This window comes from Brachyhypopomus gauderio, unplaced genomic scaffold (assembly GCF_052324685.1).
Source record: "Brachyhypopomus gauderio isolate BG-103 unplaced genomic scaffold, BGAUD_0.2 sc69, whole genome shotgun sequence".
NCBI lineage: Eukaryota > Metazoa > Chordata > Actinopteri > Gymnotiformes > Hypopomidae > Brachyhypopomus > Brachyhypopomus gauderio.
Window position 1 is genome coordinate 983,185 of NW_027506890.1, and position 26,041 is coordinate 1,009,225.

At 43.0% G+C, this 26,041-nt stretch overlaps 1 protein-coding gene and 1 long non-coding RNA gene across 2 annotated transcripts in view; one reads left to right on the forward strand and one right to left on the reverse strand.

The window, feature by feature from the left end:
* Nucleotides 1-1,455, reverse strand: part of LOC143491010 (uncharacterized) — a 30,147-nt gene extending 28,692 nt beyond the window's left edge. Inside the window, exon 1 of the long non-coding RNA XR_013125063.1 lies at nucleotides 1,327-1,455. This is a non-coding gene — a long non-coding RNA (uncharacterized LOC143491010). The remainder of the gene's footprint in view (nucleotides 1-1,326) is intronic.
* mov10b.2 (Mov10 RNA helicase b, tandem duplicate 2) lies at nucleotides 1-25,120 on the forward strand. Its single transcript, XM_076989628.1, has 22 exons — nucleotides 1-256; nucleotides 435-537; nucleotides 11,077-11,282; nucleotides 12,457-12,695; nucleotides 12,792-13,041; nucleotides 13,226-13,354; nucleotides 13,462-13,624; nucleotides 13,755-13,909; nucleotides 15,409-15,582; nucleotides 15,774-15,921; nucleotides 16,191-16,352; nucleotides 16,556-16,653; nucleotides 16,890-16,987; nucleotides 17,192-17,290; nucleotides 18,170-18,272; nucleotides 18,388-18,505; nucleotides 23,187-23,378; nucleotides 23,571-23,642; nucleotides 23,739-23,864; nucleotides 24,067-24,155; nucleotides 24,357-24,475; nucleotides 24,617-25,120. The coding sequence occupies exons 1-22, from the start codon at nucleotides 105-107 to the stop codon at nucleotides 24,676-24,678; spliced, it is 3,057 nt and encodes a 1,018-aa protein (XP_076845743.1). The 5' UTR covers nucleotides 1-104; the 3' UTR covers nucleotides 24,679-25,120.
* Nucleotides 25,121-26,041: the final 921 nt, after the last annotated feature.

Here is a 26,041-nt window from a genome sequence, read left to right on the forward strand (position 1 = left end):
AACAGGGCGTAAGATGCCGAGGCCATTTGGTTATTACCACTAGGAAGCGGTAACAGACGGCGTCTGCGTTACAGCCCTGTCGGTTGTAGTCAGGTAGTAGGCTAATGGGGAAGAAAAAGAGGAATGGGCGACTTTCCAACGCTGAGGTCCGTGCAGTGGGCCTTGACTTTATAGAATATCTAAACGAATCTAAAAGGATAGATATTATTGATAGAGATAGTCTTCGCGACATCTACAACTCTGAGTTCAGGCAGAGGTGAGGCGTCGTGGTTTCATCGTATCTTGTTCGTGACGATTTGGTGAAGAACCAGTACAGTTATGAATGCCGGTTGATAATCTTGTTTATTTCGGCAGATTCGAAACGGCCCACCAGGTATATGGTGGCCCACCAGGTATATGGCTATTCTTTTTCAACTGTAAATTCTTCCTCACAGAGACGGTGCAAAGGATCCCAACTTTTCCACAGTCCTGTATGTGCTGAGTAGGAGCAACAAGGCTCGTGTCACCAGGGGGCGATGTGTGTACTTCAACAGAAACGTAAGTCTGCCACATACAGCTCTTTCTAACCATTCTGAATTTATTTTGCCAACTTAAGAATGTTTGTTTGTTGCATAATCACAATCACAAATTTTTTTTGATACCAAAAATGGTTTTGATAAACCAGTGTTTTTCTACTGAAATGCAAATTTTATTTTATACATTTCTGTAAAGCACCTTGCTTTGAAGTATGTGTGAAGTATGACATACAAATGAACTTTGTTATATGTATTTCCATTTGCATGTAATGCAAATTTTAACAGGAAGCTGATTAACATGTGCCAAGTTTCGTAGTTCACGCTGCTTCATGCTGAACTAGTGGTAGCTTATTCTTATATGAGACTTGCAGAGACTAATACAGCTCCGAAGCATATTAATAACATCAATTTACATGTGAATAAGGCTGCATCTCTACATTTATGTAGATTAAACAGCAGTTCAAGTTACAGGTTGTCACACATAGTGTCTTATAGTACACTCTCAGGTAGTTGGTACAGCCTGTAGTGTATCAAGCAATAAAATGTACAGGCAGTAAAACAGTGAACATACACTCTGGAAAAGGTCATAAATAGCTCATAGGACTGATAAAAAACCCAAAGAGCAATAGGCCACGATCGGCTATAAAACTGAAACGCATTTCATATGTTATAAAAGCACAAAATAGAATAATAAAAATTTAAAATCATTGGCATGTCTGGGTGATGCTGTGTTACACCATCCCTCAGTGTCCTGGTCTGATCCAACTCGCTGTGGTAAGTCACCACAGAAAAGCCCAACTTTGCCACATACCTGATTTGAGCGATGTAGGTGGGTGACCTCTGTGTGCCGTTGGTATTTGCCAACCAGTCAGTCACGCAGTAATGAGCTTGGCACGGCATGTTGCTCATCTGCTGACAGTGAGTCATATGAAACGTTTCTTGAGCAACCCAAACACTTCGGCAACTGCGTTATTCTATACGACTGCAGGCACTGAACCATAACGTCCGTACCGTGGCGGTTTGGGGCGAACACACGCATTGTTACATTATTTTATACATTATACATTTTATACATTATTTTATACATTATACTCTATCCTTTCAGAAAAATGGAGAATGCTCAGCTCTTAGTACTGTGCAGCCCTGTTATTCGGTAGCTGCTAACAGGGTTGCTTAAAACTGCCTGGCTAATATTAGCCATCATCCAGTATAGGATGCTAAGGCTAGGAACCAGTCATGTCACTGTCCATTTCATTCCAAGCACATTTTAACATCAATAAAGAAAATCTTGCAACTATGTTCTTAGTTTCCTCTTGGCAATAAATGTTAAGCTGTACAAGACCTGAAAATCTGAGCACTAAGAATATGTTAAACGTAATTTTCTGTTGGTGAAGCTGTTAGAAATTAATTAGTTGCACACAAAACCCATGAAGACCTAGGATCAAATAACTAGACCTAAGATCAAGATAGGCAGACCTAGGATCAAATAACTGGAAAACCTCTAAAATAATATAATACAAAGAATAATCATATACAAAAGACCAGTAGTCTTTATTTCTTGATCAATAAGAAGTTCTGAAACTTTTGCCTACACTTTCAAACCTCACTTTTTTATACGAAAACCATACAGTAAGTTCATATAGTTGTCAGTATTATAAACAATACTGGAGAATCAATAATAAACAGTAGCATGTGATGCCATATATGCTTTACCTAATACACTTGGTAATATCCATGAATTGTCTAGTTTTACCTGACCTGTCTTCAAAAAGTATACAGAACTTTTAAACCAATGCTATTCAATGCTATTATAGAAAGTACAACCACCAAGTTTCTAAATAAAGTTTGTAAATAGCTGAGTAGGCTACATCTGACATAGTTACACAGTAAATGAAAATATTTCTTATACATTTTAATGCTATGCTAATAATAATTTAACTATGAATACATAAAAATGTATTATTTAAAATATTGTTTATTAGTTTAATTATCTATGTTAAATGTATGTGTGTGACATACGAGGCTGAGGCAGGATGCGGAGACGACTTCATAAACACACAGTTTTATTAGCTCAACGGATATGCGCAAGTAGAACTTAGCACAACACGTAACTTGGAATAAACACAAAGTGACTCAGACACTAAACATGTAGCACAACACGTAACTTGGAATGAACACAAAGCGAATCAGACACTAAACACGTAGCACAACACATAACATGGAATGATCACAAAGCGACTTAGACACTAAACACGTAGCACAACACGTAACCTACCTGGAATGAACACAAAGCGACTCAGACAGTAAACGGACTCACAAAGACGAGCACGGAACACAACCAAGACGCACATTAAATACTTAACACATAACAAGCCCCGAGTGTGATACATTAGGTTAATGACTCAAGTGAACACACACACACACACACACACATACACACACACACACACACACACACACATATACATACACAACCACGCCCACAGGAAGTACACATTTGAACACGAGCAGAGGCAAGCTACACATATACACTCCTGAAGGGAGGGGTCCGGGGCTGTAGCAGAGTATGTTTCAGTTGTGACGGGTGAGGGGAGTGCAAAAGTTAGGAAGCCGTCGTTGAAATTCTCCGTCACAACAACCGGGGTATCTCTGTAAGAAAAGATACGAGCTTGGAGAGTGATAATTAGTGAAAGCAACACACACACACAATGGTTACTTTACCAAATCACTCTAGTTTATTGTTCAAACCTCCAACCCTTTTGTACATTTTTAGTGCTGGTCGGTCATGTGAAACACTGTCAGCACAATTACAGTCAGATGATGTATTCGTAAGTACATTACATGATTGAATATATGTGTGTGCCAGACATTAGATGTAAAAATAAATTCTGCACTCTCAGGGGAACGTGTTCTTGCTGGGCCTGCTGTCCGTCTGAAACATGGAACATGTCACCAGCTTGGAACATGTACTCACTTTCGCCTTCTCTCTGTCTAGTCTCCTTGACCCGAAGGATGACCTCAAACTTCCTCTTTCGGTCGCACGCTATGTTCTTACAAATACTTATCTGGGAAAGCAGTTTTTGTATCTTGTATTTCTGAATTTCTATCACAGTGCAACAACTCAAAAACCCGTGACAAATCCAAATGAAGGAAACAATAACCAGCAGTCAACTGGTACATAGAAAAGACACATATAGACAGACAAATGACCCACAGGTGGCGAACTCCCTAATGGGCCACGCCCACCTGTGGGACGAACACAATGCACAAGGACTGGATAGATGTAAACACTGCTGCTGTTGACGGAGGCGGCAAGCAAGGGCCTCCATACCATGACATTAATACTTTGAATAAGAATATGATTATGGAATTAGTTGCATAAATGTTATTTAGAGGAAAATAGTACTTAACATCAGTGCTTCTATTTTATCAGAATTTAGAAGAAGGATGTAAATGGTCAGACTTTATAATCTTTAATACAGTCTTCCATTTTGTTTACTGAATGGCACAGGACAGTTGTAACAGTTGAGACATAACAGAGTATACAGACTCTTGCAGATAAGAATGAGGGTTTTAATATCTATCATCGTCAGCAGAAACAGAGTCACAATCAGAGAGGGCAAGCCAGCAAAAACGCAATCCAGATCTCAAGGGAAGAAACAGAGCCAGGCAAAAGTACAGCGGTGACCCAAAAGACCAAAATTGAGAACAAACCAGGTCAAGGCAAAAAGTTGTAGATGCAGAGAAATAACACCTAATCTCACTGAAATCTTGTAATTAATCTAGATCTATATTAAAATGGCTCATATGCGTGCTACCCAAGTAATGACTAAAAGTCAGTTTTTGAGATAGGGTTTCTTAATACAGAGGGTGCATTAGACCAGGGGCTCATCTCCTGTTTCCAAAATGCATCAATGACTGCTTGAGGAAGCTGTTCTACTTTGATACTTGAAGAAAAAAAAAACACGCTCAATAAAATGTAGGCTACTCGTGTTCAACGGTTTATTTATTATCAGTTAAACATGAATTTGTAAGCCTACATACTGTACATTAAATAACATGTTTATTCAGCTAAACATGATATTTGAAATGTAAGCCAACATTTAGTACATTTAACCTCATGGACGTAATTTTCAAAAGTCAGTTTTGGTCCTCTGCAGTTTTAACGGTTAAAAAGAAATATTTAAATAGCGACGAAACTAGCGCTAGGACCATGCAGAAAACGACCGCTCCGAGCTCCGCTCCGGTAACACTTTACGTTCCTAAAAATGAATTTTCCATGAAGCAAACCTGGCGACTTCGTGGCCGCATCCATGTAAAAACACGTACGATTTGTAATTCACAGGTTTAAAAACTCGTTCTCGCCCCTACTGTGCAATTTGGTTAGGAATACAGCCGAGCTAATAGGCTTGTCACGATACTAAGAATTACAACTTCGATACGATACTTTAAAAAATATTGAAATTCGATACCATTTTCGATACCAAAGTCAGATACGGTGCTAATTTCCGTTTTAAAGCCTTTTTATTTTTTTTATAAACAAACAAATGAATGTTGCTTTGTGTTTAAAAATGCTTGAAATTGTAACTTCATTTCACAACGAATATCTTGTAATTCCAGGGAGAGAACGTGAAGACGTTACGATTGGGCGTTTTGAAAATAAACAACCATTAAATAATGTGATAAAAAAGTGAATAATTTCGAGTATATGTATAAATATTTAACTTATCCCAACAAACATGTGACATCAGAAAGACGTTAAAATCAAGTCTGTATCACGTCGGTCAGTCCAGACCCATTTTTGCATGTCTGGTGTTCAAAACTGGTTCAAAATCTGACAGTGTGACTAGGACCTTAACCTTTTAACATAACATGAACGTCTATGACGAGTTTTCTATCTGAACGTCCGACTAGGACCTTTATTGGATGTCAGTGGACGTGCAAAAACTGCAACTGAACGGCAGTAATAGATGTTTAAAAAAGACGTCGCTAAAACTTTCATTCTGGCTTTTCAGTGGACGTCTTTTGAACGTCTGACAAAGTGTCTTTGCTCGTGCTGGGAAATATTGAAATGGACCTTGAAAGTGACATACAAGTGTTTGAATTCCACAAGGTTTATGAACTAGGGGTGACCTGCAATGGTTAGTGATGGGCAAATGAAGCCTCTTGAAGCAATGAAGCTTTCCAACCTTTTGCTTTGCAAAAAGGTTCATTACTCGAGGCTTCATTCATCACTCACTAGTGACATCTGCTGGTGAAACTGTAACAGCCTCGTCATTCAGTTGGATCATACTTTCAAAAATGTGTAAATGCAATATTGTCACAAAGTTTCCATCAAACTCATGTTTAGTAACAGGAGAATCAATTAAATCATACTTAATTGTCATGTTTTAATTATTAAAATGATTTGTAGCCAATCTAATCCTTGACCATTAGTGGTTGTGTTGGGTTTTCTTGTATGTCATGAACGTATTTGACAATGAAGATATGTTGTACTTTACTATATTGGGAATTGAGTGGTTGTTGAGGCAGACTGAATATTTTGAGTTAGAAACTGATAAAAAAAAAAAACAAAATGTGTTTTAAATAATTGCTTCTTGGGGGTTCTAGATCTGGTTTGGTAGTCATGGCCTGGTGGTTAGGGAAGGGAAGTGGTTAGGGAACTGGTCTTGTAACCGGAGGGTCGTGGGTTCGATTCCCAGACCTGAGGCCATGACTGAGGTGCCCCTTAACCCTCAATTGTTCACTTATATAAAAATGAGATAAAATGTAAGTCGCTCTGGATAAGGGCGTCTGCCAAATGTAAAATGTTTTTAACATTACAAATAAGGTTTGCCTCTTCCAATGGTTTTTAGTCTGTTTTTGATGTGTGAATCTGATGTACATCCTGATCAAACAAAAAGAATTTAGAACGTTCCAGATTTTAAATTTAACCACCTTCTACAACACGAAGCAACAGGGTTCATAGCGCTTTTATTTTGAAAAACGATACGCAAAATGAAGCAATGACGTGGCCGATGTAATGCGAGGCCTCGTTTGTTGCTGATCACGTGATTTTGCTCAATCTAACACAAGCTCCGAAGCGGGGCTTCATCGGACACGCCCCTTTTTACTCGGTACACGCTTCGAAGCGTAGCTTCAGATGTCCCATCACTAGCAATGGTCGCTGATTCGACTATAGTCGACTATACCCCCTAGTCGACTATGAATGTCATAGTCGAATGTACCATTCTAACTGCATGGGGGTGCCCAAGGATGTTGCTAAGCATTAGTTGTTACATTAAATGTCTTTGTTTTTGTTATATATAGCCTTTTGTCAAATAAAATCATCCTAATTTCTGTTAATAAATATTTAAAAATGATGTGTGCGCATTAACAATAGGCATCTTCCTTACTACACATTAATACATCACACCCTGCAGTTGCACAATCCAAACGAGCGGAGCTGAACACGCTACAGGATCAGCGTCCGCCGAGATTATAATGTCTACTAAAAAAACTTCAAAAGTATTTTGAAAAAGATAAAGATGAATCAAATAAAGTAAAGTGCAAGTTATGTCGTCAACGTCTTTTATTTCGCACGACAACAACCAACATGGCATACCATTTAAAACGCGTAAGGCGAAAAAAAACGTTTGCCGTTTGTCGTCTCGTCTCGGTGCGTCTCGGCAAGTAATCTTATAAACATTTATTGTTGTTGTTTGCTTTTAAACCCCGTTACTTGAACCTTTCCTTATCATTTGTTTGCTGTTGTGTGGAAATGTTTTATATATATTTTCAGGCAGGCATATTTTATTTAAAATATTTTTGACATTTTGCACAGTGCCTGTCTGACAGTTCGATATGCGCACTGACGGTTAATGTTCTCTAACGTTTCATTAAAAAATAAATAAGTAATAAATAAAAGCTGATAAAAGACAACCTACCATGTTTATTCATTTATCTGAGTGTTTTAGGTTTTTACTTTGAAGTGGAAAAAAGTCCTGAATGAGAACGGGATCCCGTTTAAGGTGCTCTTTAAAAAACCCCTGATTCGACTAAAGGGAAAATCTGACGAATCAGATTCGACTATGAAAATCCTTAGTTGAATACACCCCTAGTATGAACCCTGCAAACATGACTTTGTTCATCGCGCTGAAGCGCGGCGCACGCGAGGTCGTGCACCTCTTCGCGCGCGCCGCGCCTCAGCGCAATGAACAAAGTCATGTTTGCAGGGTTCAATTCAAGCGCTTGTACCAATATTTCCCAGCACGTTAAACTTAATTAAGTTAAATATTTATACATATACTCGAAATGATTCGAAATATTGCGCTTTCAATCACATTATTTAATGGTTGTTTATTTTCAAAACGCCCAATCTTAACGTCTTCACGTTCTCTCATGTTTCATCCTGGAATTACAAGAGGCTCGTATTTGTTAACGTAATACAAGAGAAAAGCAGAAAGCGGAAAGTATAAAGCCTCCACCGCTCGCGGAGGTTTGCGCGAGGTTCGCGCGCGGAGTCAAGCGCTATGGTCACTCAACCAGGCTTTAGCGCCCTTCGTTGAAATGTTCCAAAAGCACCGCTTGCAAACGGGCTTGTTCATGTCCTTCGGTTTTCCATCTGTGTCTGCTTCGAATCCAACAGCACTGCGTTTGCTTTAGCTGCCATATTAGCATTACAAACTATCCTGTGCATTACGGCAGCTTGGGTGGGTCAAACGAAAGCGTATTTTACGTAAAAAGAATCGATACTTAAGGGAAACGAGTATTGTACCGTTTCAGAATGTTCAGTATCGATACGTATCGATATATCGATTTTTTTGACAACACTACGAGCTAAACTATCAAGTTGAAAGTCATCATAGTTTGCTTACCCATTTTGACCCAGTTCCCAACCCAACTTTAAGAATAGATTAACGGCGATAATTTTTATATCGCCCGATAAGAGTATCAAATTAACGACCGCCGTTAACGCCGTTAACGGCCCACCACTAATAATTATCCAATTGTATTTTATCTACTTACAGTTTGACAATTGACATCTAAACAATTACAAAAATATAAGCAAATAAATATTAAATATATATGTACAGAAAAAAAAAACAGGAGACTGTCCTGAACTCTTTTAGGGTGACTGTCCTGAACTCTTTTAGGGTGACTGTCCTGAACTCCTTTACGGAGACTGTCCTAAATGTTTTTGGGGGATTGTCCAGCAGTTTTTTGCTGTAATCTTATGGTACTTTTCCATGCAGTTTCCATTTCAGTTAGGTGTAAGAGAGCCAGGGTCCTGCCATCAAGTCACACTAAGTCCTTTCTACTGTAGCCTGTAAAAGATGATTGTTAAATTTTTTTCTGTTAATACTGCTTACACATTTCCTGTATTTTTTGCTTTGTATTTTAACAAAGATATGTCATGGAAATTCATCATCAAAACAACCAGGTTCTCTCTGTAAGAAAAGTACGAGCTTGGAGAGGGTTAGTGGAAAAACACGAACACACAGTTTCTGTGGAGTCACTGATCACTTTGTTTTATTCAGTTTCACAGCTCTTAAATACATGAGGATTACAAAATGCACAGTCATGCACATTCACAAAACCTTGTTTCTTCAAACATATTGTTTACGCTAGATGAAAGTTCATGATCCGAGCTCACGTCATCCTGGGGGAAAAGAGGTCATGTCCTCCTGTCTTTCAACCAAGCACATACATTCTGTTTGGAGGTGGACACCCATGCGGTGAAGAGCTAGGTTTATTGACCAGTGTTTCAGAATGAACATCGACACACTCATTCAACATGACAGAGCTAACATGGAGAGAATGAAGATGGCAGTAACAAATATGAACACAGTGAACTAAGATGACTGACCAAGTTTCACAACATGGAGATTAACACAGAACACAAAACAACAAAACAGACTAACCCGAATAAACATACCAAGGTCAGGCTACCAGGATAAGGAAATATATATCAAACATGACTAGATAACATTCCAACACACAATGAGACAAAACATTGGAACTTGGAACCATACACAGTACAAACGATAACCAAGACTTAACACAGACAACAAGTAAGGTCTCTTACACCAATACTGCTCACCAAACCTAGAGACAGAACCTTATAACAAGAGTACTGTATGCATCCCTCCCTCCAAAAGACTCAAAACATCAGACCAAAATACCAAACACATCAGACTAAATAGAACCAGCTGAACATAATAAATGGGTGACCAAACAAGGAGGCGTGACACTACTAGTACCAACAAACCAGACAAACAGAAGAGGAGCTAAAGGGAAGACAAAACAAGATTGACAGGGGAGGTGACATGACAGCTTTTCCCTGGCTTTCACACATCTAGGGCTTCCTCATTTTAGACTCATATAATTCAGACTCAACTTCATACACATTTAACTATTATACAATGACTATAGTAATTCATTCCAACACAGATACTAAAGGAAAAAAAGGTCATTATATCATTGCTAAAACACCAAATCTGAAAGAATTTTCCACAAAGAGAATCTTTTTCTGTGAATAAAAACTGTGGCAAAGTTATTCATGTTAGCCTGTCTTTGTTTTAGCATAGCAGCAGACACCTGCCAGCCGGTTTCTCTCTCCAGACTATGTTCTTGTCAACTCTGCATAATCTATTCTATGTTTGTTCTTGGACATCATGTACGGCGGACATCCCAACCAACCCTTAACACACCATATCATGTGACTAGCTTCACACGAACATCTCAATTCTGCTGATGCAGCATATTCCATCCACACATACAGCAATGTCTTCTTAATAAAATGTGCTTACGTCTTGGTACGATCAACGTGTCTTTTATATTGAGAATTGATGTACGCCAGGGCCTTGAACAGAGAACAGCCAGATCGGTGAGAAGTGAAGGTGGTACCACAGGACCAACTTCAGGGTGCTTTCCTGACGTCACAGCATAGTGACGAAAAAGGTCTCTTACGAAATCTAATGGTGGTCTAAGACTTTTGAATAGTACTGTTTTCAGAAGGTGGGCAGCTGTATTATATCAACTTTATTTTTGATAGTCTTTATTCCTTTTTGAGCTCATGTTAGATCAAACTCCACTATGTCCTGCAGTGTACACAGATGCACATTTTCTGAAATTTTAGGGTGACTGATTCTAAACAAGCTACATGAAACAAAAACATGTGGGATTCACACGAGATGTGGTTTCATAAAATGATAACGATAACCTTATGTAATTCAGTGTATGTTTTCCTTTCTGTGTCATCAGGTCTGAAACGCTTGGGTAGAACATTTCTGTAGTTATAATTTTATCTGCAAATGTTCAATCTTAGGCACAGAGATCATAAGCACAGAGGTCATAGGCACAGACGTCATAAGCACAGAGGTCATAGGCACAGACGTCACAGACACGAGGCCTGAGGGGCAAAGACTTTGCCTGTCATGATATTGCTTAAGTGTCAATGTAAAAATTGGGAATTCTTCAGTTCAGTAACAAATCAAAATCTTGATTGAAATGTGACTCAGAAGTATCAATATTATATGCAGACTTATACAGCCTGTGGTAATTTGTGTTATCTCTGGAGGTGCGAGTGGTGTTACAGGACCAATGGTGGACACCCTGTCACAGAAAGAAGAACTCCATGCATGTGGCTTTAAATTTGGGAAACTCTCCAACACCCCATAATAGTCCGGAGGTGTCTTCTTCTCCCACATCTCCTGGATCTGAGGGTGGGGTCAGAGGTAGGAGGAAATTGGCTCAGGATATCCTCTACAAACTTCAGAGTAAGAGGTAAAATACACATACACAAACACAAATGTGCATGCGTGTGCCTAAACACATACATGGGGTTCAGTCAAGTGAAACAGCATTAAACCTTGTCACCTAAACCTAGGCTATAGATGCCAGCTAAAAGATTTAGATTTAAAATATCTAAATCGGCCAACGTAAATTGTTACCAGGCGGGGTGTAACACAAATTGGACATCTATAGTGTGTGGACACAAATTAATTATTATGTCGCGACCGATCGATCGCCAGTGGTTGGCGCCAGAGCGAACTAGTAACTCATTGAATCATAGATGTGGATCAGAGGTAAATAAATTAGATTTTTTTTTTTTTCGGCGTGAGAAATCGGATGTGTGGCGTGAGAGCGTGTGAAGACAGTCAAATGCGTGTGTCTCACGCTCAATGCGTGAGAGTTGGCAACCCTGAAGCTATATGTCAAGATTCCTTTCATAGATAATGGGTTAAGATTGTTATGAACAAACCCAGCCGCCATTCAAATGTCATGCTGAGTGCTCTGAAAGCCTCACATCAAATCAAGGCACGGGTCAGCATGAAGCTGAGTTTATTTGAGGTTAGGGTTCGGATTAGGGTTAGAAAGAATGTGTGTGTGTGTGTGTGTGAGTGCGTGTGTGTAGGGTAGAAGTGATGTGTAGAGAGGAAAGCAAAGACAAGTAAATGGCTCAACATGCTACAGATAATTAAAGCTTGTTGAAACAGGTTAACAAACGGTCAAGACTAGGTACGCTATATACACTGTGCATCTCACTGTCACGATCACTCTCTATTTGGCGTTGCGTGTCCCGTGGCATCGCCCCTCACGTCTTTTGTTTTGATTTTCATTTAAATGTTTGTTTTGGTCTGTTCACGTCGCATGTTTTGGTCTTTTCCTCATCTTATTGATTTCATCTATGTGTTCATCTTGTTGAATTGTTTATTTATATCCTGTGTTTGGTCTTCCGTGTTGTTGGTTATTGCATGTATGTAGTTCTCTCTATTGCATGTATGCAGTTTGCTCTTGTTAGCTAGCTCTTGTTAGCTTGAACTTGTGCTTAGCCCCATTTATCCTGTCTGCTCATTTATGTCTGCTTTCCCTGTAATTTCCCTACTTTTGTGTTAGTGTTTTTTGCTAGCTGTCCACTGATTGGTTTTTTCTTGTTTCTTTTTCCACATTTTGCCAGGTCAGAGTTTATGTCCGATAAAAATGGAGTCCGTGTCAGCTCCGAGTTGGAGATGGTGGATGGCAAGTTGTGTTTCCATGTGGACCAGGCAGAGGCTTGTAGATGGAGTCTGTTTGTGGAGAATAAGGGTACAAGCATCCTGGAATTCACCTACTATTCACCTCTTCACTGGATAAACTGTTTCAAGTTTGAAGACTCTTGCAAAGTCACTCGAAACAATCCCCTACGACTCTGCCCTGGTAAGAAATAACCTGCATGGCCTCACCTGCTGCTTCTCCCTCCCCCGAAGGCATTGCGGCCTGAAGTCGACACACACTTCCTGTTTCATCCCCTAGGTGACAAGTATGAGGTCAGCGTGATGTTCCGTACGGAACACGTGGGCGTGTACCAGGTCACAGTGGCGTTCGAGTTCAAAGCAAGCGCACAGTCTTCCTCCCCGCCGTTCCATATTGTGCGCATCATCGAGGCGGAGTCCAGGACCCAGCTGGCCCGGGAGCTGGCGCCTGTCGAGCCCTACAAACCTAGCAAATTGAGCAGTTACCAAATGGAGAACTTTATCGTGGACGAGGGGGCTCCCCCGGAGAGGTAGGAGTGAAAAGGCTGGGATAGACTGCATTTTTGGGTGCGTCACTGCATCCTTTGTTTTACTGAGGTGTGAATTAATGTTGAGAAGTTCTGAAACTAAAGATAACCTGGACATTTCTGCTCTGGATGTTGAAAAATTCTTCACAAAGTTTCAGGTTCGGTCTCTCTGTGATTTCTCCTGTAGCATGGCTATACATCATCTTGGCTATGAAGTCCCTCTGGGTAAATACGATTGTCCATCTTACATCAAAGAGCTGACTACCTTCCTGACTAAACACAAGAGGACACCACGTGACCATGTCCAGCAAAAGAAGTAAGTCATAAATGTCTGAATGAGAGCAGAAGCCATTTTGCTGTGTCAGGGTTGGATGTCACTGTGACAGGTCTCTGAATGCTGGCTCTCTCATCATCCCTGGTTAGGGCTCTTTTGGAAGCTCCACTGTCTTTCAGTAACTACGCTGAGCGATTCCAGGTGCTGCTTCACCTGGAGGAATCTCAGATGATGGTGGACATCAAGGCGTATGACAAAAAAGATGTCACCATGAAACAGGACAGGGTCAACAAGAAGCTGTTGGTGCTCGAGGTCAGTAGGCGCAGGGACAGGACTCCAGAGCATCCATCCTTTGCACCAGCACTCCACCCGCACTACGACTGTGTAGGAGGACGAGTGCAAACCTTCCACATTTACACCGTCTCCTTGTCCATGTCCACAGGTTCCAGGTGTTTCTGAGAACCGCCCATCGGTGCTGAGAGGAGATCACCTTCTAGTTACCAAGTCTCAGGACTTGGATCTTCAGACCATAACCAAATACAAAGGCTACGTGCACCGTGTGGAGCTTGACCAGCTGAAGCTTGGCTTCTCCTCAAAGTAAGGATGCCTCTGCACCCTGCTGACCCCCTCTGCTCATCTGTTTAATCTGTGCTGAGACAAGCCACGGTCATGTAGTGTAGACTGATGTACACTCACCTTCACTCATTTGGGAGTTCATTAGGTACCCCTGTAGGTACACCTGGCCAGTTTGTTAGGTTGTGGTTAGAGTATAGCCCAACTGTCTCCAAGCAAACTGCTTCAACCTGCTGCCAGCCCTGTTCACCACTGGTCTGTTTTGAACCACAGGACTGAGAATGATGACTGTGGCATGGTTCTGGTGTGACTGTGGCGTGGTTGAGATTTGACTGTGGCATGGTTGTGGCATGACTGTGACGTGACTGTGGCGTGGTTGTGACGTGGTTCTGGCATGACTGTGGCATGGTTGTGGTGTTACTGTGGCGTGGTTGTGATGTGACTGGCATGGTTGTGGCATGATTGTGGCATGGCTGTGGTGTGACTGGTGTAATTGTGGCGTGACTGTGGCATGGTTGTGGTGTGACTGTGACGTGGTTCTGGCGTGAATGTGGCATGGTTGTGGTGTGACTGTGGCATGGTTGTGGTGTGACCGTGGCATGGTTGTGGTGTGACTGGAGTGGTTATGGTGTGACTATGACGTGGTTCTGACGTGACTGTGATGTGGTTCTGGCGTGAATGTGGCATGCTTGTGTGACTGTGGCGTGATTGTGGTGTGACCGTGGCATGGTTGTAGCGTGACTGTGGCATGGTTGTGGCGTAGTTGTCGTGTGACCGTGGCGTGGTTGTGGTGTGACTGTGGCATGGTTGTGTGACCGTGGCATGGTTGTAGCGTGACTGTGGCATGGTTGTGGCGTGGTTGTGGTGTGACTGTGGCATGGTTGTGTGACTGTGGCGTGGTTGTGGTGTGACTATGGCATGATTGTGGTGCGACTGTGGCATGACTGTGGCATGGTTGTGGTGTGACTGTGGAGTGGTTGGGGTTTGACCGTAGCATGGTTGTGGTGTGACTGTGGCATGATTGTTGATGTTGAGCTAGTAAAGGTCTATCAGGTACTGCGATGTTGCTGTGTTACTGCTACTGCGAAAGTACTAGTTGGGTTGTGAGTGATCCACCACAACAGATGACTGCATGCATCATCAGCACCATCAGCACCATCAGCATGTTTCTGATAAAGTCTGAATGCGATATGAATGTGGTTCCATCAGAAATTTTAAAGTGTTTGTTCCTTGTATTCTATCTTTTTAATCACCACAAACACTGTCCAAATGGGGGAAAATTAGCAGTCCAAAAACAAGTCCTGTACATGGGAAAGCAACAAACAAATCTGCCTAAAGTTTAAGTAATCATTTACACAACATATGTACTATGGTTCTCAAGAACCTCCTAAACTAAATCCTCAAAGGTCCAGTGTTTTACTGTACGTGATCTGATGAACGTGTAGCTGTAATACTGGAGAGTGATTTTATGATGTTTTTTTCATAGAAACCTAATGATATTTCCTCTCTGTATGGGTGTCTAGGTTCCTAGCCAGTTTCATAGACAAGATGAAGTTTAATGTGGAGTTCACTGTTAACCGTGTACCAATGAGACTGCAGCACCGAGCAGTACAGCTGGCTGTCCAGCACCAGCTCGAGGAGGTTCTGTTCCCTGTGGGGTCAAAGGCCATGTTCTCAGGGTCACAACCTTCACTGAGGTTAGTGTGGTGTCTGTAGGACAGATGGTGCCATGGGACACCATATTTCATAAAAAAAAAAAAAAAAAAAAAATCAAATGTCTGCTAGCTCAGTCTATAAACATGGATTTAAATGTTTGAGTGGCTTGTATATATACACGTTTGTGATGTTAATGTTTGATGTTTGTGTTTGTATGTGTGTGTGTTATTAGCTTATATGATAGACAGTTGGAGGAGAATACTGAGCAGCACATGGCAGTGTGCAACATTGTGACTGGTGCGTCCAAGCCAGCCCCGTATCTGGTGTTTGGACCTCCTGGAACGGGCAAAACAGTCACCATGGTGGAGGCCATCAAACAGGTGGGTTTTACCAGCTATCAACCTCCTGGGCACATGGCCTCCTGGGCACCTCGTCTCCTGGGCACATGGCCTCCTGGGCACCTCGCCTCCTGGGCATATCGCCTCCTGGGCACCTCGCCTCCTGGGCAAATCGCCTCCTGGACACATGGCCATATGTCATATACACAGTCACTTAGCGCTTGCTGGGATGAAATCCACCAGTCCAAATCCAGTCAGGGCTTCACTGTGGCTAAAGGTGGCTTTGACCACCGCTGTGTGTTTTTGTCCAGGTGGTGAAGCTTATACCAGGCGCACGTGTGCTTGCGTGCGCCCCCTCGAACAGTGCCACCGACCAGCTCTGCCAGAGGATCCTGCAGCACGTGGACCCGCGTGAGGTGTACCGCCTCTACGCTAGCAGCCGCGACCCCAAGCAGGTGCCCCTCAGCCTGCTGGTGAGTAGCAGCAGGAGATGCGTCACCTGCTCATGTTTGTGTGTGTGTGTGTGTGTGTGTGTGTGTGTGTGTGTGTGTGTGTGTACATCAATGGCTAGATCATGTACATGTATGCATCTGTATTAAGCACTTCACAGAGTGCTGCACTGGGATTATGCCGAGATTACACCAGGATTACACTGGTGTGCATTTGCTCTTTTTAGGACGTCTGTAATCTTAAAGGCGAGACGTATGAGTTTCCATATAAAACGGAACTGATGAAGTATAAGGTCCTGGTCACTACGTTGGTTACAGCTGGCAGGTAAAACTCCCTAACAGCTCATGGGATTATTTTATTTATTTTATTATTTTATTTTATATCTTTTTTTTTTTTGGGGGGGGGGGGTCTAATCCTGGACTGTAATCCAGTCATTGCAGGACAGCATTCAAAATCCCCACTAGTTCAGGAATGTAAGTTTAAAATGCTCCCTATATTTCTTCAGCTCTTTCACTGTTAACTGTGAGAGTGTGTGTGTGTGTGTGTGTGTGTGTGTATAGGCTGGTCACTGGGGGGTTGCCTACAGGTCATTTCACTCATATCTTTTTGGATGAAGCTGGCCATGCAGTGGAATCAGAGGCTATTATTGGCATAGCTGGTAAGAACATTGGCAACCACACACACACACACACACACACACACACACACACACACACACATACACACACACACACACACACCATGATTAAGCTAAGAAAGCCCTAAAAAGATTAACTGTGCATGTGTGCTTGTGTGTGTGTGTGTGTGTGTGTGTGTGTGTGTGTGTGTGTGTGTGTGTGTGTGTGTGTGTGTGTGTGTGTAGGTCTGCTGCAGGCAGAGACGGGGCAGCTGGTACTGGCTGGGGATCCTAAGCAGCTGGGACCAATCCTGAGGTCTCCGCTCGCAATCAAATATGGACTGGGTGAGCTGCACATATCCCTGTATGACAGTTCTCCCCCAGTCCCTCTCGCTCCTCTCCCAGTCCCCCGTGCTCCTCTCTGTCCCCCATACTCCTCTCCCAGTCCCCCGTGCTCCTCTCTGTCCCCCATACTCCTCTCCCAGTCCCCCGTGCTCCTCTCTGTCCCCCGTAATCCTCTCCCAGTCCCCGTGCTCCTCTCTGTCCCCTGTACTCCTCTCCCAGTCCCCCGTGCTCCTCTCTGTCCCCTGTACTCCTCTCCCAGTTCCCTGTGCTCCTCTCTGTCCCCTGTACTCCTCTCCCAGTTCCCCGTGCTCCTCACTGTCCCCTGTACTCCTCTCCCAGTCCCCAGTGCTCCTCTCTGTCCCCTGTACTCCTCTCCCAGTCCCCCGTGCTCCTCTCTGTCCCCCATACTCCTCTCCCAGTCCCCCGTGCTCCTCTCTGTCCCCTGTACTCCTCTCCCAGTCCCCCGTGCTCCTCTCTGTCCCCTGTACTCCTCTCCCAGTTCCCTGTGCTCCTCTCTGTCCCCCATACTCCTCTCCCAGTCCCCTGTGCTCCTCTCTGTCCCCCGTAATCCTCTCCCAGTCCCCAGTGCTCCTCACTGTCCCCGTAATCATCTCCCAGTCCCCGTGCTCCTCTCTGTCCCCTGTAATCCTCTCCCAGTCCCCAGTGCTCCTCACTGTCCCCGTAATCATCTCCCAGTCCCCCTTGTTCCGTGTCCCTTTGTGCTTAGGGAGGACCACATTTCCTTGATGTATTTGAGCTAACTGTAATGATCTGTTTGATGTGCTAAATAATGCATTTAGCACGGTCTCCCTGTTAGCTGTGTGTTTCTCTCCACGTGTGCTCGTCACTCTGTTACCTGTCATTCTCTCGTTTCTGCAGCTCTGTCACTGCTGGAAAGACTGATGACGCAAAATCCCCTCTATCAGAGAGGAGACACCGGCCTCAACAATCAATATGTCACCAAGCTGCTTCGTAACTACAGGTGTTGTGTGCCAGTCCAGCCAGAACAGATTACTTATAAAATGGGAGTTTGAGAGTTAATTTATCTGTGGTATTTTTAAACCCTAATCCTTTTCCACGTTCTCTGTCGGATGCAGGTCTCACAAGTCCATCCTGAAGGTCCCAAATGAGATGTTCTACGACGGCGAGCTACAGCCATATGCGGATGAGTACACCACCAGTTTTTACTGCAACTGGGAATACCTTCCCAAGAAAGTGAGTTCCAGTACACATTCACACACTGCTGAACCTGTCTCATAAGAGCCTGGTCAGGATGCATAAATCCACTGTAGGTGTCCTTACAACGCAAGTATGTTTTCTGTGTTACCCAAGCTATGTTTACATATGTTTACATTATAATTTTTCATCTTAAACATATCGCCAGATTTAACTTGAGGTTAACAGCAAATGGAGTGTTAACGTGATGCTTCATGATGGGTTGCCAGTATTTTTTACCCTTTGTGTAATACATTTGTATTGGAACACCACACAACAAAAAATACCACGTCAGCCTGTCTGATGGCACACTTCCTGGTAATAAGATGATGTGGATTGGATGATATTTTCTCTTACAGTATTTGGTAACAAATGCGAGCCAACAAAAAAATACTGTCCACGCTTTTTCCTAACTTATTTAGGAAAATTTACTGAAATGTCAGATAATGTAAACATATATAGATTTTTTTATGTCATCAACTCAGCATACATTATATGATAATGTTTTTATGAATTATGGCTGTCAACGTACCACTGATTTCATGACTGTTCATGTTGCTTGGCATAGGCCTTTAATATGTATGGTCTCATTTACATGTCAAATTTGATTGGCTCTCAAAATCAGCATGCTAATTATCGCCACAGTGACTTTGTAAATAGGAATGCAATACCTTCCCGTCACATTTTATGAATCTGGCCCAGTGCCTTGGACTTCCTGGCTGGTGGAGCAGTTAATCTGCCTCAGTGTCATTCAGCTTGACGTGTGTTTGGCTCTCAAACTTTACACTGAGCTTTACCTACTGTATGAGTATTTTTGTCATTTTTGTCTACGACATGGTACAGTGTTTCTGTGGCAGAATACGCCAAATGTGTAGCATCTACTAGTGTACACGCCACATGTGTAGCATCTACTAGTGTACACGCCACATGTGTAGCATCTACTAGTGTACACACCATATGTGTAGCATCTACTAGTGTACACGCCACATATGTAGCATCTATTAGTGTACACGCCACATGTGTAGCATCTACTAGTGTACACGCCATATGTGTAGCATCTACTAGTGTACACGCCACATGTGTAGCATCTACTAGTGTACACGCTACATGTGTAGCATCTACTAGTTTACACGCCATATGTGTAGCATCTACTAGTGTACACGCCACATGTGTAGCATCTACTAGTGTACATGCTACATGTGTAGCATCTACTAGTGTACATGCCACATGTGTAGCATCTACTAGTGTACACGCTACATGTGTAGCATCTACTAGTGTACATGCCACATGTGTAGCATCTACTAGTGTACACGCTACATGTGTAGCATCTACTAGTTTACACGCCATATGTGTAGCATCTACTAGTGTACACGCCACATGTGTAGCATCTACTAGTGTACACGCTACATGTGTAGCATGTACTAGTGTACACGCCACATGTGTAGCATCTACTAATGTACATGCCACATGTGTAGCATCTACTAGTGTACACGCTACATGTGTAGCATCTACTAGTTTACACGCCATATGTGTAGCATCTACTAGTGTACACGCCACATGTGTAGCATCTACTAGTGTACACGCCACATGTGTAGCATCTACTAGTGTTCACACCATGTGTAGCATCTACTAGTTTACACGCCATATGTGTAGCATCTACTAGTGTACACGCCACATGTGTAGCATCTACTAGTGTACACACCATATGTGTAGCATCTACTAGTGTACACGCCACATGTGTAGCATCTACTAGTGTACACACCATATGTGTAGCATCTACTAGTGTACACGCCACATATGTAGCATCTATTAGTGTACACGCCACATGTGTAGCATCTACTAGTGTACACGCCACATGTGTAGCATCTACTAGTGTACACACCATATGTGTAGCATCTACTAGTTTACACGCCATATGTGTAGCATCTACTAGTGCACACGCCACATGTGTAGCATCTACTAGTGTACACGCCACATGTGTAGCATCTACTAGTGTACACGCCACATGTGTAGCATCTACTAGTGCACACGCCACATGTGTAGCATCTACTAGTGCACACGCCACAAGTGTAGCATCTACTAGTGTACACGCTATATGTGTAGCATCTACTAGTGTACACGCCACATGTGTAGCATCTACTAGTGCACACGCCACATGTGTAGCATCTACTAGTGCACACGCCACATGTGTAGCATCTACTAGTGCACACGCCACATGTGTAGCATCTACTAGTGTACACACCATATGTGTAGCATCTACTAGTGTACACGCCACATGTGTAGCATCTGTAGGAAAAAAAAACTTAAAGGCGAAACGAAACTTAATGTTTTCTTGGAAGACTGTGAGAAAGCAGAAGGGAAGAGGCCACAGTGGCCTTGAGAAGAACAGAATGAGCCCATTCAGTGCAAATTGCAAGGCAAGTAGTTTTGAGATAAGCAGGCAGACAACTAGAGAGGAGCAGGTGGGTTTCGATGGAGAGCAGCAAAGGTGGGGGAGTTTGTGAAACTTCGAGAGAAAGAGCATGAAAGGGAGAACATCGCCCAGCACGGGGGACTTTTTGCTCGGACGCTGCTGAGATCCACTTGGGTTAGGTAGAGTTCTAGGCAACTAGTACCAGTGCACTGGAGAGTTTGTACCACGTATACTTTGGCTATTTTGTACTCGCTTATATTCTATATAAATCTATCTGAAAATAACTTTTGGTGTCAAGACTTTGCTTGGGTCACTCAGTCAAAACCAATCGGTTCATCGGGGCAGTGTTGGGGCCTATCTGGGTCAGGAGAAAATATCCCAACACATCTAGATGTGTAGCATCTACTTAGGGCCTCCAAATCCCTCAGTATGTCTCCCTCTACCTTCTCTCCTGTGCTACTTAAATTGACGTTAGATGCTAGTGGCTAGTAGCTAGACATCCGAAAATGCCAGTCTGAAGTTAATCTGAGTACGCAAACACCTGAAACGTTGAAACGTCTTTCAATCAGTTTACTGTCCTGGTTCACCTTTGGCAGATTTCTAACACAGGTTCCTGTTAGGAATTTTACCTGGGAAGACCGGCTTGTTTTCTTAGACCAGAAGAGGGAAGTGAATCTAGGGTTATTTATTTAGGCTACGTCTGGTTCAGAAGCTTTCTGAAAGAAATGTCTGTGTTTATTAAAGAAGTACGTTGCAAGGACGAAAGCTGTCTCCCTTCTCCCCTTCTGAAGAAACCCACGTTTGGGCTGTTGTCTGTTATCAAGTATGTGCTGTTCTCATATCGCTCGGTGCAGAGCTGTCACATGTCTGCTCTTCAGGGAGTGTTTTGTTTTTGTACAATACATGCAGAAATGAAGTGTATAAAATTAAGTCCAACGCAGGCTTGCCTTTTCTGGTGTGGTATGGGTAGCTTGGTGGTTGGCACCTTTTTTCGTTTATATTTTATATACTGGAGTGTAACATATGCAGGGTGTGATGTAGTTATGAGATATATAGATTTGAAGATGGATTTGTGATTGTGTGTGTGTGTGTGAGAGAGAGAGAGAGAGAGAGAGAGAGAGAGAGAGAGAGAGAGAGAGAGAGAGAGAGAGAGAGAGAGAAGGGTACCAATGTAGCATGGATTGTGTCTTATGTAAATTGTGCTGTGTAAGTGTTGTGTGGCAAGATTGCCCTCTGAGAGTTTGCTGTTTGTCTGGTTAAGGTGACTGATTGCTCTTGGGTAGAAACTGTTTCTCAGTCTGGCAGTGCAAACAAAATAACATGCATAAGACATCCTGGAGGGCAGGAGAGGTGGTGATAGGGGTGTGTTGGGTCCCAGTGTGTGGCACGGGGCACTGTCCTGCAGCGCGTCCTGCTGCAGGGCCTGTCCTGTACTGGTGTTTATGCCCTGGCGACTGTTGTGGGAGATGAGGAGGAGGTCTCTTCACACGGTTGTTTTTAGCAGCCTCAGAATGAGCCATCGCTTTCTTGTACAGTGTTGGGGTGTTTATGGTCAACGTCACACACGTGACGCACCCAAGGACAGCCGCTTGTGACAAAGATGTATTAAAGATTTTGGCAAATGCTTTCAGCAGCGACTTGCATCAGATTGAAAACACAGACATTCTCCTACATAGGTATAACTGATTATAAAGAGCTAATCACACCCAGTTCTGCACCACGTGGCCTTCCAGCCTGAAGACTGTAGACTAACCTCTTCACTAAGTCACTAAGCACTTAAATAGGGACTTAAGTAGGCACTTAAACATTCTTTTACTGTCTGCCTCTCCACTCCAGCCAAGGCTTTAGCCTGATAGGCCTCTTAACGCTGACCTGTCTATTGTTGCGTGAGGATATGAATTTTATAGATACTGCAGAGCCCTCAAACACTCACACACACACACACACACACACACACAGAACACACTTAGAAAACATGACCTCTAAGGAACCCTACAAGTCCTCTGTGCTGCACATCAGAATGTAAGCTGTAAACTCTGCCAGCGCTATATGCCTCTCATCCTGCCTGAACCTGCCTGATCTGCTGTGTGACATTTGCAATGGCCAGAAGTCAATTTTCATCACTCCACGCAACCTTATAATATTTTCAGTGCTCTCATTCCCATCCGGGGCTGTAAGTATTAGCCCAGGAGCTCCTGCAAGTGCTCGTAGAAGACTGGAAAACCAACCGTGGTTGTACGTTTTATATGTTTCTATTATGTTGTTCAGGGCTTTCCCGTGATTTTCCACGGCATCCTGGGGAAGGACGAGCGGGAGTCGAACAGTCCGTCTTTCTTCAATGTCAGTGAGATCACCATCGTCATGGACTACGTAAAGAAACTGTTGCTGTCACAGGGCAAGAAGGGCATCGGCAAAATCTTGCCCAGAGACATTGGCATCATCGCCCCCTACAGGAAACAGGTGGGAGCGCGATGTCTCATTGGCCAGGGAGCTGTACTGTGTTATCGTGACGGACTGCGTGTTGATTGCTGTGTAAACATGAATGGGCAGAAGTGTGTACACTCATTGGAGTAGACTAGAAACTCAGACTCAGGGTTGGGCCAACTGACCTGCACAGTGCTCTGTGTGTGTGTGTGTGTGTTTGTCATCCAGGTTGAGAAACTGAGGAAAGCCATTACAAAAACTGATGAGTTGGAGAAATACTTTGGCATAAAAGACCTTAAGGTAACTAGGAGGCTTCCATATCACTAGTTCTTTTCCACTTGACAACCCAGTCAAAGCATGTGTGTGTGTGTGTGTGTGTGTGTGTGTGTTCCTCAGGTGGGCTCAGTGGAGGAGTTTCAGGGTCAGGAGCGGAGGGTAATAATTGTGACTACAGTCCGCAGCAACACTGATAACATCAAAATAGATGCCCAATTCAACATTGGCTTCCTCAAGAATGAAAAGGTGAGTCACACACACAACATTCATACATTCTCCGGCCTCTCCTTTGTATTTCATGATGGAAGTATAAATCACAGAGTAGGAGATGGACTGTAGCTAAACCATTAAACCATCAAAATTGCTTTAAAATCATTTATTCTGTTCGTTTCTTTATTTTACCCTATTTTTATGTTGCTGTGTGGCACCTGGGACTCAAACTTTGCAGAGGTTCAATGTTGCGGTTACTCGGCCCAGGGCCCTGCTCATCGTTGTGGGAAACCCCATTATTCTCCGCAGCGACCCTACCTGGTGCAGGTAAACACGATGACCCGCTGCTGATCTTTATCACAGCAACATTCCTGCTGCTTGTACAAAACCGCACCGTCATCTGTATTCCTGTCGGAGATTGTGAGGGTTGTTTATAGGGTTATGAAGCCGTCAGCGGCGTTCTTAGTTGTATAGTGACGTCCGGTAACTTTCGGTGTGTTTCTGGGCTTTATGGGCGCGTGTGTGTAGGTTTATCGAGTACTGCACTGCCGAGGGAGGCTACACCGGTTTTGACTACAGCTCCATTGAAGACACAGAGGAGGTGGTCACTCGACTCACGGCCCTCTGCATCCAGACGGAGCCTGAAGGTGAGAGCACCAGACGTGTCAGTCTGGCCCTCCGTGACCAGGCAGTGCCGTGACCAGCGCACTTTTGCAGGTTTAGATTTATGCTCTGTAATGAACTACAACGATGACTTAATCTTCCTCTCGCTCTTTTGCACCCTCTAGTGGAAACCGAAGAGAGTGGCATTCAGCAGCACATTAACCCTGAGTGGAGGAATGAACAGTGACACTATCGCTCTCTCTCAAAATGTGGATAGTGGATATTCACCTAATCTCCCTTCTTACTCCTACATATGATCATTGTGGCTGCATTGCTGGGGTCCATGTACCGTAGACAATTATGACCAAACTGGACGTCGATAGTCTACAAACATGTTTCCTGGCATCTTCCTGCAGACGTTAGTGTGTTACCTGGTTCTGTCTTCTGACCTCTGCGTCTTCTCTCTCCATCATTTAAAAACTGCATCTCAGAGTCCATGGACACATGATGTCATGCTTATTGTCTTAAGGTCTATGTTTCTTGATAAAAGTGGGAATACACTTGAATCTTATGAAAATGTAATGGTCATGTCATTTGATACAAATTTTAATAATTGATGAGATGTTCAAATATCAAGAGCAGCTACTGTTTTAAATGTAATCAAAATTAAATTTGCATAATGATATTGATCCAGTAGTTGAGGAGTCATGCTTTGTACAACAGCTTGTGTTAACAGGCACAAGTTAGTTTGATGGCCTACATGTGTGTTTCTGGATTTTAGTACAAGTACAAATGTAAAATGTACAATATAAAATATGGGTTGAATGGTTTGATTAATTGCCCCCTTGTTTTAAGATTACCGAAATAAGCAATCCATAAATAATATAAATAATATGTGATTTTCAATTAGCTTTAACAGAATACAGTATTTTTTTACAGTATCATTCTAAGCAACAGTATTACAAATTAAGATATTGCAGCTCCTTAGCTGGTCAACAAGCAACAAAAAACAAAGTTGGAAAAGGAGTACTGGAGTGTTCCAGGTCAGCACACCTTCACAGAGAATGCAGGATGGACTCGTTTGGCAGTCTGGCAGCCAAAGCTCTTCAGGTGCGCTGCTGGTGGACACTGGCTCAGGGAGGTGCTCTTGGTCTTTTTGAAGTGGGAAGCCAAGGTTTCCCTTTGAGACGTGGCGCGGCAGAGACATGATACTTACCGCAGTGTTGATAGCAGCTGCTTCACAGCACAGGGGGTTTTTGGGGGGTAATTGCTATTCCGGTGACCACCGTGCTCGAACCTGAAGCGGGTGAAGGTGAATTTAGATCTGGCTGGACTGTGGACAGGGAGGTCAGGGAGATCGGGTGCGATCCGACGGCCTTTGTTTGATCTCCGCGCAATGAAATTCATTTGAAGAGTCTGAGTATTGGGTATGTTTGCAGATAACTACGATTTGGGTGTAGGCAAGTTGTGCTTATGAGGAGTTAAGAACAGGTACAGCTCTGTGGTGTAGCTTCTCAAAACACGAGCTTCATCCTTTCCCTCAGACACTTCATCATCATGTTCTCATCAATACACCAATAGCACAGTCATTATACACCAAGTTAATCAAT

What these genes read in the sequence shown, in the direction of transcription:
- mov10b.2 (XM_076989628.1), top strand. Translation starts at nt 105, where the DNA reads ATGGGGAAGAAAAAGAGGAATGGGCGACTTTCCAACGCTGAGGTCCGT. An exon ending in GACCATGTCCAGCAAAAGAA is followed by an intron (nt 13,355 to 13,461) that starts GTAAGTCATAAA and finishes ATCCCTGGTTAG; the next exon opens with GGCTCTTTTGGAAGCTCCAC. An exon ending in AGCGACCCTACCTGGTGCAG is followed by an intron (nt 24,156 to 24,356) that starts GTAAACACGATG and finishes GCGTGTGTGTAG; the next exon opens with GTTTATCGAGTACTGCACTG.